The sequence below is a fragment of the Sinocyclocheilus grahami genome, unplaced genomic scaffold, assembly GCF_001515645.1.
Source record: "Sinocyclocheilus grahami isolate Dianchi unplaced genomic scaffold, SAMN03320097.WGS_v1.1 scaffold460.1, whole genome shotgun sequence".
NCBI classification, from domain to species: Eukaryota; Metazoa; Chordata; class Actinopteri; order Cypriniformes; family Cyprinidae; genus Sinocyclocheilus; species Sinocyclocheilus grahami.
Window position 1 is genome coordinate 831,656 of NW_015505639.1, and position 13,238 is coordinate 844,893.

The 13,238-nt window shown below is 37.4% G+C and overlaps 1 protein-coding gene across 1 annotated transcript in view; it reads left to right on the plus strand.

Annotated features, from left to right (window-relative positions):
* The window catches only part of ptpn21 (protein tyrosine phosphatase non-receptor type 21), a 65,053-nt gene that overhangs the window by 30,069 nt on the left and 21,746 nt on the right, over nt 1–13,238 (plus strand). Inside the window, exons 14-16 of the mRNA XM_016234913.1 lie at nt 2,179–3,053; nt 6,676–7,215; nt 10,885–11,022. Coding sequence (XP_016090399.1) covers nt 2,179–3,053; nt 6,676–7,215; nt 10,885–11,022 — 1,553 coding nt within the window. The remainder of the gene's footprint in view (nt 1–2,178; nt 3,054–6,675; nt 7,216–10,884; nt 11,023–13,238) is intronic.

Here is a 13,238-nt window from a genome sequence, read left to right on the forward strand (position 1 = left end):
CTCATCCATACTGCCAGATGCGCTCGTGGAGACTTGCGGAGCCGGGTGCGAGTATAAATTGGATTCTGAATTGGGAATAACGAACATGCATCATAAACTTACTTCAAATTAATCTGTTGGGGAGATAAAATGTGTAAGATAACGTTCACGTACTAACAAAAACATCTAAGAATGTGTCTTTTATTCTCCAGTACTGAAAACAGAACCGATACGGGAGCTTTTGATATGCGCTGTGACGCAGCTCTTGGAAATTACATTTTTTGTTCGTTGTCTGTCATTTCGCAGCTTAAGTTGCATACGGTTTTCTTTAGTTTTAATTTGCCTAATTTATCGATCTGACCCAGTAGACGCCATAAACCCTCTCTTTCTCTCTCCCGCTTTCCGTTTTTTTTTATTTATTTTAATGGTGGGTGTTTACGCAGTTGGCTAGAGCAGTGCTGGTTGGGGAGAACGGAGGTGCGCTCACTCTATTGGTTAGTAAGACTGCAACTCAAGGCTGGCAGTCATGCATATGCTCTGGAACAGAGTAATATCGCGTCCATATCGCAGGCTTTGCGATTAGGAAATCGCAACGTCTCAAATTGCGTTTTCGATTCGATTTCGATTAATCGCACAGCCCTACTTGGAACCCCAACCAAGGTGGTACTAAAAAAAGTACCAGGTACTGTACCCAGTGGAAAACCCCCCAAAAGTGAACCGTACCGTGCCGTACCATGCAGTGGAAAAGCGCCATTAGACGCACACTACAGGCGGTTTAGCCAATCACAACACACTGGGCTGGCTAACCAATCAGAGCCCATCGCCTATTTCTGAGGGAGGGGTTTCATACAAGACGGAAATGATCAGCCTGTTTCTCAGAGAAGGGACAGAGCGGTGTGGAATAAAGGTAAATTATGTGAAAAATAATGCATTTTTTAAAAAACAAAGCATTAACACATGTTAGGCTGCACCCCATAAACACAATCAAGCCTAGAAAAAAAACTGTGAACCACCCCTTTAAAATATAGACAGTGTGAGTGAAAAATAAATCAGTTTTTGTGAAAATAACCTATGGAATTTTCTTAAGTTAATTTATCCAGATTTTAAGTTTGTACTGACAAAAATACTAAGCATTTTTGTATTTTATTTTATTTGTTTTATTTACATTTTTATTTAAATTTAAGAAATTGTAGTCAGTAAATCAAAAACCTATAAATATTAAACTTTACAATATTTTTGCATCATAATGATGCTGACTTGCTTCTCAAGTTAATGTATCTTGATTAGGGCTGGGCGATATGGCCAAAACAATTATCACGATAATTTTTTACATATCAGTCGATATCGATAATTATCACGATAAATGTCAAATCTTTATTTCTTTCAAGTTTAAAGCCAGATTTTTGCTCCACAGTGAAAGTTGTAGAAACCAGACCATTAATTTAACTTAAAATAAATATCTAAATAGAAAAATTAATTTCTTAGTTTCTGCGTGTTCTAATGAGTGATATTGTTTCAAATCAAGAAACAGGTTTGAGTTGCCTGATAATATTAATAATAATAATAATATCACTTTTTTTCTCTTAGAAATGCACATTTGATAGCTTGAGTTAGGATGCAGAGGTAAATTTGTTCATTATCAAAATCAGTAACATCTGTAAAAATTGTAGCAACCTCAGTTTTATATGGTTACATTTATTCTGATCAATTTTTTTTTTTTTTTAATTAAGCATTGGTCTTCCATAGTAGCATACATTTAAATAATGATAAACAGTTAAAACCACACAAATAGCACCTCAATACCATGGTAACAATATAACTATATGGTTTTTAGGTAGCCTGTATGAAAAACAGTAGTCTAAAAACATTCAGTACAAATGCACACATGCTACTGCACTGCTTAGAGCTCGCGTGAGCAAGTAAACGCATCTGCTCTAGTGAGCTCGCGCCAATGAGTCGCGTTGTTTCGTTCCACTTTTGGCACATAAACGTTATATCGAAAATTTATCAAACTCTTCATATCGTTTTAGTGAGGAAAATTATATTGCGATAATTATCGTTATCGAATTATCGCCCAGCCCTCATCTTGATTTAAAGAAAGTTTAGATATTTGTACTGGGAAAAAGAAAATGTAGACATTTGTAAACAAGACAAAAATGATAAGCAAGAACTGACGCACCTCTCTTGAATTTCCTACAGATAATCTTTACATCAACAACCAGAATGGTTTCTACTACCATTCCCAGACCAGTCTGGACCGCTCTCCGCACGAATACAACGGCCGGATCCGTAACGGCAGCGTTTACAGCGCCCAGAGCACCAGCTCCCTCAACAACCCGCAGCACTACCTGCAGCCGTCGCCCATGTCGTCCAACCCCAGCATCACAGGAAGTGACCTCATGCGGCCCGACTACGTGCCTTCCCACCGGCACAGCGCCCTGATCCCGCCGTCCTACCGCGCCACACCCGATTATGAGACGGTCATGAGGCAGAAGAACCTCGGGATGATCCCGCCGGCCGAGCGCCAGAGCCACTCCATGAGGAACCTCAACATCGGCAACTCGTACGCCTACAGCCGGCCCGACCCGCTCGTGTACAGCCAGCCGGAGATCCGCGAGCACGGCACGGGCCAGTACCCCTTCCACCTCAACTACAGCTTCCACAGCCCCTCCCCGTACCCCTATCCCACCGAGAGACGACCCGTCGTGGGCGCCGTCAGTGTCCCCGAGCTCACCAACGTCCAGCTCCAGCAAGCGCAGGAATATCCGCCGCCCAACATCATCAGGAATCAGGTTTATTGGCCACCGCCGCCATATCCCTACCCTCACCCTCGACCCGCCAACAGCACCCCGGACCTGTCCCGCCATCTATACGTCAGCAGCAGCAATCCAGATCTGATCACGCGCCGCGTCCATCACTCGGTGCAGACCTTCCAGGAGGACAGCCTGCCTGTGGCGCACTCGCTGCAGGAAGTGAGCGAACCGCTCGTCACGACCCGGCGGCCTCACATGCACAAGCGCAACTCCATCGAGATCGCCGGGCTGGCGTATGGCCTGGAGAACATGAGGCTGAAGGTGAGTCGTTTCGGGATGTTAATGTGTCCTTTGGTGTAGGGGTGTGTGATATTGACACAAAATAATATCTCAATATTTTCTGGGATTTTATCGATAACGATATACACCGTATATTTTGCTGAGTGTGTTATTGTGCTAGTATCTTAAGGACTACCGTGGAGTAGGGATGTAACGATGAACCGCGAGCCGGTTGAAAATCGATTCAAATATGTTACGATTCAAATCGGTTGAGATGCCAAACAAATCGCGATACAATTGGAGTAGGAGTTTATATGAATTTATCTCTGAGGGGAACTGATTGTCTTTAGAAAAATGTACGTGGTATTTTCTTTTCATCTTGCCTCTGGACTAAAAACTGCTCATGCTGCATGTATGCTGCATCTTTGTTTGTATGATGATTAAAATGCAGTGGTTTATGGCGTTATTTTACTGACAAATGTCGAGAGCGCATAATTGTAGCACGGAAGCACATTAATACAATGCACGAGCGCGAATCTCTCTGATACACGCTGCTCTCGCCCAGAGAGAGTGCGCGCACTTAAAATGTGTCTCTCCTCTCACTCAAACTGTGTGCTGTGCACTCACAAATCTCTCTGTGCTCATGCGCTATAGATATTAATCCTTTTCGCTCCTGAATTAAACGTTGTCAAAAGTTATCAACCAATCAAATTTCAAAGATGGATCTGTAATTTCTTTACAATTTAATACTACTTAGTCATAATATTAGAAATTAATCGGGTGTTTGGATGATTTGTAAATAACCTAGTTTAATAGTTTGGTCAAACCCTTCTGAACGATTTATCTAAACAAACAAAAAAAGCATATGATTCTTAAAATTCATGTGGTCATATAGGCCTATACAGTGGGGCAAAAAAGTATTTAGTCAGCCACCAATTGTGCAAGTTCTCCCACTTAAAAAGATGAGAGAGGCCTGTAATTTTCATCATAGGTATACCTCAACTATGAGAGACAAAATGAGAAAAAAAAATCCAGAAAATCACGTTGTAGGATTTTTAAAGAATGAATTGGTAAATTCCTCGGTAAAATAAGTATTTGGTCATCTACAAACAAGCAAGATTTCTGGCTCTCACAGACCTGTAACTTCTTCTTTAAGAGGCTCCTCTGTCCTCCACTCGTTACCTAACTTGCACAATTGGTGGCTGACTAAATACTTTTTTTCCCCACTGTATATATTGTGTACTTGGATTGATATATATATATCTCTTCTGATTTTAGACATAACTATTTAGATATGGGTCAGATGCACTATTCCCTAAACCTATACTTAAGGTTTGGAGACCAAATATAACACTATAATTATTATATTTGCCATAACATTACTACATTATATTCTATGGGTTTAATGCATTTGCAGACAATGTAATTACATGTAACTGTCATATAACTGTATATTCACTGTTTTAGAGAAGAGTGCCATTGAATGTATAGCTAATATTAAGTGGATTTTCATTAAAAAAAAATCTGAACTGAAAACACTGGATTAAAAAACAACAATAACTCTCAATAAATCGCCAAACAGCAATGCTATTAGAACATTTATTGTTATATCTTGCATCATTTACATTTATTTTTACATTTGATGTTGATTTGAGGAGTTGTTACTTATTATTGCCATCATACCAACTGAGAATGTATTGCAATGATTTTAAATTCAGTTGAGGTATCTGTCTGACATATTATGACATAACATTGATGTTTTATATAAAGTCTTTAAGGCCATAGGCTATAATATGTTGTTTTTAGATCAATTGCTCAGAGACCAACCAGTTGGACAGAGGTTATGTACAAATCATCCAAGCACCCAATTCATGGCCATTTCTATAGGCTACATTTCATTAACATTGCAAAATATTGTTAAACTGGAAAGAAATGAAAGATCCATCTTTGATTGTCAAAAGAATTCCAATTGTGGAGGTCTGATTGGTTAAAGCTTTATTTATATAGTACCTTTTAAAACAGTGTTTACAAAGTAGCCTATTTTACAGAGAGATGCATGTGTGCATTTGCAGAAAAGATCAAAATACAAAGATAAAAGAGATATAGTAAAACAAAGTAGCTACAATAACCAGTTTGTTAAAACAAAAATACAACGATAAAAAAATCAAGGAAAGACTGCACAAATCTGTTTTGAGACTACTTTTTAAAAATGCATAATGATAACCTTTGACAATGTTTAATTCAGGTGCAAAAATAATTATCTATAGCGCATGAGCACAGAGAGATTTGTGAGTGCACAGCACACAGTTTGAGTGAGAGGAGAGACACGTTTTAAATGCGCGCACTCTCTCCGGAGAGATTTGCGCTCGCGCATTATATTAATGTGCTTTTGAGCTACAATAATGCGCTCTCGACATTTGTCATTAAAATAACGCCATAGTGGTTGCCTCTAATTTTAAGTGGAAAGAGCACAGACAAAGCCTTAGTGTGCTTATATGAAGAGATTGCGTTTATTTGTGTAACTTGCTTATTTGATTTGTGGTTTGTTTTAAAAATTTCAATTTAGTTTTGTTATATTTCAGTTTCACAAAGAAACGTGCAGCAATAGACACCTTCTCATTTACTGTATAATGTCTTCAATCTCATTTTGTAAAAAAAAATCGTGAGAAAATTGAATAGTGAAATCAAAATCATGAATTGAATCGAATCATGAGTTGAGTGAATCGTTACATCCCTACCATAGAGTTTTAAGGACTTTAAGGCCTCCTAAAGTTTTTGGCATCTTCATATTCTGTGTGGTGGCCAGTTCACACTGATAGAAATTAAGCTTTTCCAATCAGTTTAATTAGATTTTTTTTTACCTTTTATGGGCATTTTTACCTTTATAAAGCCATTTTTCTAAAAGGGTGCATTATCTTTTGAGTCAAATTCTTACATTTAATCAGCTAATTAGAATAATAAGATATTTGGGCTGTTACCAAGCAAATTAAATCAGTATCAACAAAATTCATCTTTGCAATGCAGAGGAAACACAGAAGCTGCGTCTGAAGTGGCATTTAGATGTATTTACACACTACTGTTTAGTGCAGGACATGAATGCATTTAACCGTCAGCAGATTCGCTGATGGACACCGGCATAAAAAAAATATGCATTTTATATTTTAAAAAGTTTTATATATATTAGTCTTTATATATTATATAGCATATTTTAAAAACTTTTTAAAATATAAAATGTATGTTTATTTGTAACAGTTATGCTAACAACAATAAAAATATATTTATGACAGTAAAACAGCGACATCTGCTGAAGGACACCGTGCTGCGTTGCCACGGGAACATGCCAGCTGAAGATAATGAGGAAATTACTTTGCTTGCTTTGCCAAATGCATTCCAAACGACTACATAATGGCACGCACTTGCCGTGCTCACTCCAAAGTCCCCACTCTAAGGGAATAGGGATGATCACTTCCATCTGGAATTTGCCCCATGAACCGTTCGGTACCGATACTCGTATCGGCATATCCCTAATATATATAATTAAGAATGCTTATAATTATGTAATTAATTCTTATATAATTATTAGCAATAATCTAAGATTATAAATTACTATTTTTAAGAAAGTTTATTTATTTTTTATTTATTGACATTTCTGCATCAACTACAGAGAGCTGAGACCCCGCCCCCTGTTGCCCAGGCGATGCCGCCTACAGCATCCGGCTCCGACATTAACGTCGTCCTGGAGGTTACGAAGCCCGAGGATGCAGTCATCAAGGAGGATGTCATCTACGGCCACAAAAAATCCCTGTCCGACGCCACGATGCTGGTGCATAGCAGCGGTGAGGAGGAAGAGTTCGAAGATGACAGCGGCCGACACACACCCCAGTCTCAGGATGCAGTGGGCGGGCCCGAGCATCACATGACACCGATGGGACGGCCCCTCGTAGATCCGCCTGCTTATCCCTTCAGCCATGGTATGGAGATGGTCCTGACAGGCCCTCTGGCGTACCAGCCCCATCCCATCATCTGCAATCCAGAGGACCTGGGGCAGATGCCGCCTCTGCGAGAGCCCGGACACATGGTGCCTTCAGTGTCAGAGGGCGATCTGAGCGGACAGGGACGCTTGAGACAGAAGAGAGACGTCTTTAAGAGACCCGTCTCTGACGTGCCACCTGCCAGAAGGAATATCGATGGTCTTCCACCGGCGGTAAGTTCAGTTGAAAATCAGAACTGAATCAGAATCAGTTAGATGTGCATTTGGGAATGAAACATACAATAGGTTTAGGTGGATTTGCACATTCACATAATGTTAAAAGCTTGAGCGTTTGAACGTTTGAAAAATATAAAGACATAAATATTATTGGAAGTGTAAAATTATTATGCTGTATTGTACATGTAAAATAACATTATTATAAATACTTTTTATTAAACAAAAATATAATTATAAAATAATTTTATATTAAACTGTAGAATTGTAATTTGCAAAAGTAATATGTATTCATAATTTTTTTTATACTTATTTTAAATAATAATAATTATTATTATTATTTTAAAGCTTTGAGTCCACTTTAAAGTCCAGCTACAAAGTCAAAATAAAGCTCTTTAATTTAAAAGATTAATAAGTTCTCTTAAAGATCAGAATTGAATCAGAATCATGAAAAATACTGAAAAACTGAAAAAAATATAAGACAAAATATTAGACATGAATATTGTAATCTGCAGTGTAAAATAAAATTATTATAATAAATATGTTTATTAAATAAATTCTAAAATGATGGAAAAATCATTGTTTGAAGAATTTATCTTCCAGAATCTGGCAGTAAATTTTGGGAGTTCATTTTTAGTCCATCTCGAAATTTTATCTGTAAAAGAAAATCTGCTTAATAATTATGCACACCTGAATATAAGACATTTTTCACTTCCAGCCTTCATGAATAATTATATATTAATTATAAATGATTAAATACAAGATTAAGATTGATGTCGTTTGGAATTGGTAAAATGTGCTTGGAAAAAAATATGATCAGAATATCAACTTGCATAATAATTATGTATGCACTGTATTTTTCCTCTTCTGCTGTCGAGGTAATGCAAGGAATGTTGTTATTGATTGTCAAGGCAGCCAATCAGAATTTAGCAGCCTCGTCTCCGATTGGCTGGGATTATGGCATATTGTAAGGCTGGGTTGTGTTGAGCAAGCGAGCCGTTGGCATTTAGAGAGCACTGAGGGGAGCAAGCTAGTGAAACACTGCACGCGCAAAAGAGAAGGTCTGCACAAATCCAAACTTATTTTAAATGCACAATTAATTTCCACGCGCTCAAAATACTTTCTTCTTTGCGAGACAAACATTTTCTCCACAAAACTTACTTTTGAATTGTGGCAGAGATGTAAGCCCATACACGTTGCAGTGTCACAAGGTGGCGCTTCAGACTGTTTCAAAGTGATTCTCAATCAATGAATAGCGCACCTTTATGCCAAGCTGTTGCTTATGAACTCGAGTTTGATGAATTATGACACTGTCTACGTTATGACCTTTATATAATATATTTTAGACCAGGGTTTCTCAAATCTTGCCCTGGAGGGCCAGTGCGCTGCAGAGTTTAGCTCCAACCCTGATCAAAGTCACCTACCTGTGATTTTCTAATGATCCCGACGACATTGATTAGCATGCTCAGGTGTGTTTGATTAGGGTTAGAGCTAAACTCTGCAGGAAAGTGGATCTCGTGGGCCAGATTTGAGGATCCCTGTTTTAGACGGTTGTAAGCATATTTTAATGCATATTTTATCACCTCATCTGAAGGAACAGCCCACAATAGTATAGACATTTCAAAATAAGAGTCCAGGTGTATTTCAGACTTGTGTATAATTAAAAATCACAAATGATTTTTTTTTTTTTTTTTTTTACACAATAAATTGTATTTAATTTAAAATCCATTTAATTCATAGGAAACTATTGTAGTTTCTGGCTGGGAGGTTTCCCCACAGGAAGAAAAGTCAAAAAACATTATTTGATGCATATTATTCAATATATAGATTTTACCCATTCACTGAGAGAGACACTACATGAAAAATCAAGGGGAACTCTACCATTTAAATGCTGTAATTTTGCATAATTTACAATGCATAATATGAGTATGTAATTAAATGTAATAGTAGCCTATATAATTAAAATTAATTTCAATAGGCCTAAATAAATATTGTTAAAAATCACACATTATTTGTTATTTGTCACATGTAGTAGACCATTTTTGTGCCGTGGGTAATAGGAGGATTTTCCACCCATCTACCACCGCAAGTATATTTCAAACCTGTGGGAAACACTGACTGTATATAGCTAACTGTTTCAATTTATTTCCTTAATATTTCTCTTCTGGCCTGTAGCCTACATAGTGGGGAAAAAATTAGAAGAAACGTATTTTGTGTTAAACAGGTAGTTTTTGAAAGTCTGTGCTTGAAATAAAGCTTTTTATTTCATTGACTTTTATTGATGACTGCAGTGTTAATGTTTTAATTATAGACCTATAATTCATTGCATAATAGACCTGTTTTAAAACATTTTAATTAAGAGGAGTAAATAGCCTAATCCATTTTTTTATCCTTGCAGCGTGTCAGTTATGTGGTAATTATTGCAGGGCAAATTAATTGTAATTTTAATTTAATAAAAGTAACTTCATAATAGGCCTAATAAAAATAAGATTGTAGCAAGCCTACATTAATTGGAAATGCCAAATCCTCTTAATATTGTTAATAATTGATGTTTTTGACAATATATATCTCTATATATCAATAATATCTCTGGCTATCGTCGATACAAGATCGTCTTTCGATGCAACCCAGCAAGGGGAGTTTTTTTGTTTGCATAATATATGTGTGTGTACTGTGTATATTTATTATGTATATATAAATACACACATATGCAGTATATATATTGAAAATATTTACATGTATATATTTATATTCATATAATTTAATATAAATATATTTAGTATATAAACATAAAACAGTTCTCTTAAATATATACTTGCATGTGTGTGTATTAATATATACATAATAAATATACATAGTGTACACACATTATGTAAGCAAACTTTTTTTTTGTATGATAATAATTGTTTGACAGCATATATATATATATGCTGTCAAACAATTATTATACAAAAAAAAAATTTGCTTACATAATGTGTGTACACTATGTATATTTATTATTAAAAACACAAATTTACTAACTTTAAAATGAAAAAAAATAATTATAATAATATTATTATTAAATATTAATAATTGTAATATTATTAAAATAATACTAAAATAACACTGATTCCTGTCACCTGTCTGGTCTGTAGTAATTTGAGTTTTGGTATTAATGCAATAAATCAAAGTTTGTTCTCCCCAGTTATTCATTTTAATATGTAATGCACTGTGTATTCTCACACACTAATTTCTTTATTTAAAATAACCTTAAAATAAGATTTCAGTAATTCACTCAACTTTAACTTGTGGAGCATAAAAAATGTTTAGCAGAATGTCCATGCTGCTCTTGTATTAATAAGTTACAGAGAACTTGTTCACAGATATAGAAATGAACAGTACGGCTCAGTTGTTAAAGGAAATGCAAACTGATTTTTGATTGCACATCATCCAGCTGGTGTGGCTTTTATTTTCGTTTCTTCTGCATGTCGAGTAGGTGTTTGTACGCTGGGGTGAGGCTGAACACTTGACTTTATACGTGTGATGTGAGGAATGCCGCTCAACAGGCTGTCAGACCCGAACAGCTGCATTCTGCTGCATTCTGCTGCTCTTCTCCACCATCTCAAGACGCCGATCCTCAGACTCTGTTTATCTCTCTGTCTCTCTCCATCGCTCGCTCCGATTATGAAGGGTATGAAGAAAGGACGCTCCGAGGTCAAGAAGGTGGGTCCCCTGAAGATGGCGTCTCTCAACGGCCTGACCCTGTCCAGAATGCCTCTGCCCGATGAAGGGAAGGACGACCCGGAGAACGCGTCTAATGACGAGCGGGTGAGTACTGCTTTCACTTTGACTGCTGGTTGGTGAAATGGTAGTTAGTGGTCGACTGAGTTATTTTTTTTTAAATGTTATTATTAATTAATAATTTTTTTTATTTGAATGGTTGATGTTGAGCTTGAATGTGCACAATTTTGATTATGAATAATTTTCTCATTTTTAATACACGTTTTAAGGTATTAGTTATTTTAATAAATACAAATATTGTATTTAATACATTTAAAAAATAATAAAAATATACAGTGTATTTGAATTATAAAACTTTTATAGTGAAGTCAGCAAAAAGTGTGTGTATATATGTATGTATGTACTAGGGGGAAAAAATCAAACACACGGTTCGGCACGCACTAGGACCACGGTTCTCAAATGACAACGCATATGTAATATGGCTTGCTATAAATAACACGTAAAACGAACAGGGTTCGGCTAATATATGTTTCTGTTGATGGATGTGCATTCTGGCTTCCAAAACATTACAACAACAACGATGAAATTTTGTGGACAAACCATTCACTCTTGTTCAATGCGAATGGCGTATGCTGGAATATGAGCATTTATTCCGTCATCACCGGGGGCTGATAGCACGCGCGCACAGGTGAGATCTGAACAGCACACGTTGATATCTGGGTGTTTAATCGATGATTGATTTGATGGCGCCGCAAAAGGCAGCCAGAACGCTGAGCTCCGCGTTTCTTCTATTGTTTTTGTTTGTTTGTTCTGTGTTTTGTCTTTCTTCTTCTATAAGTTTTACCAGAGACGAACTCCTTAACATTGAGCAGCACACCCCAGACAATATTTTTCCGGTTTTTGATTATTCGGACATTTTGTTGGACATTCTAGTCGGAGGTACAGCGGTGTTGTTCAAACACGTGTGCAGATGCAGAAGAGGGAAACGCGCCGGCACCCTGGTAAAGCTCCGCGCGCGGGGCTTTCGGACTGTGCTCCCAAGCATTCATCTTGCGAATGTCCGTTCCCTTCCTAACAAAACGGATGAACTTCTTCTTCTCACCCGCACCAACAAGGACTTTTCAAACTCTGCTGCACTGTGCTTCTCTGAAACCTAGCTAAGTGAAGCCATTCCGGACAACGCGCTTCATCTGCCGGGCTACAAGCTGTTCAGAGCGGATCGCATCGCGGAGTTAACGGGGAAAACCAGAGGTGGTGGATTGTGTTTCTACATCAACGAAAGTTGGTGTTCAGATGTAACAACGCTGAAAAAGGTATGCTGTCTTAATTTAGAGGCACTCATCATAAACTGTAAACGTTTCTACTCGCCGCGGGAGTTTTCGTCTTTCATTCTTGTGAATGTGTACGTGCCTCCGGACGCGTGCGTGAGCGCCGCGATCCAACAGCTGGCCGAACAAATAACTGAAATGGAGCAAATGTACCCAGACTCTATTTTAATCATTCTTGGAGATTTTAACAAATCAAATCTCTCCCGTGAACTGCCAAAATACAAGCAGCACATTACGTGTCCCACCAGAGACAGCACTAGAGCAAGTGGGACACTCACATAGACTCCATTGCAAAAAAGGCCCAGCAGAGGTTACAAAAACCTCTCACATAGACTCCATTGCAAAAACACTCATATAGACTCCATTGCAAAAAAGGCCCAGCAGAGGTTGTACTTCCTTCGCCAGCTGAGGAAGTTCAATAAACTCGTTTAAGCTTTGCCAGTTTAAACATGTAAGACCCAGAGGACACGAGCTCGCGCGCGCAGTGAGAAGATTTGTGCGTGCGCTCAACCCAAGCATGCAAACCTGCGCCTCAGAACTCGCGCAAATATTAATCTTTCTCTGAAGTATTGTGTTTAAATGGACAAATTCACACAAAAATTATGTCAAAATGCCTGTCTTGGTAAGTATCCTATAGCAGACATAGCCGGCTGAACGTACTGTATCAGTGCACTGGATCAGCGCATTCTCTTAAAGTGACAGCACTTTCTTAATATTAATCAAACAGCAACAAAAAATAAATCACTCACTGCTCTTGATTAAATAGATTTTGTAACTTTAATAAAGATTCATCTTTAATTTATACCGTCAAATATGCAATGCTGTTTTACATTTCATTACTTTATTCGATTTCTGTTCCTAAAAACTAATGTTAGACCTACCTAAAAAAAACTGAAAATCACAGTTTATTTTATTTGTATCTTTACTCTATTGTATTTATTTGTGCTGTTGCTTGTAGTTAGATAGATTATTCTT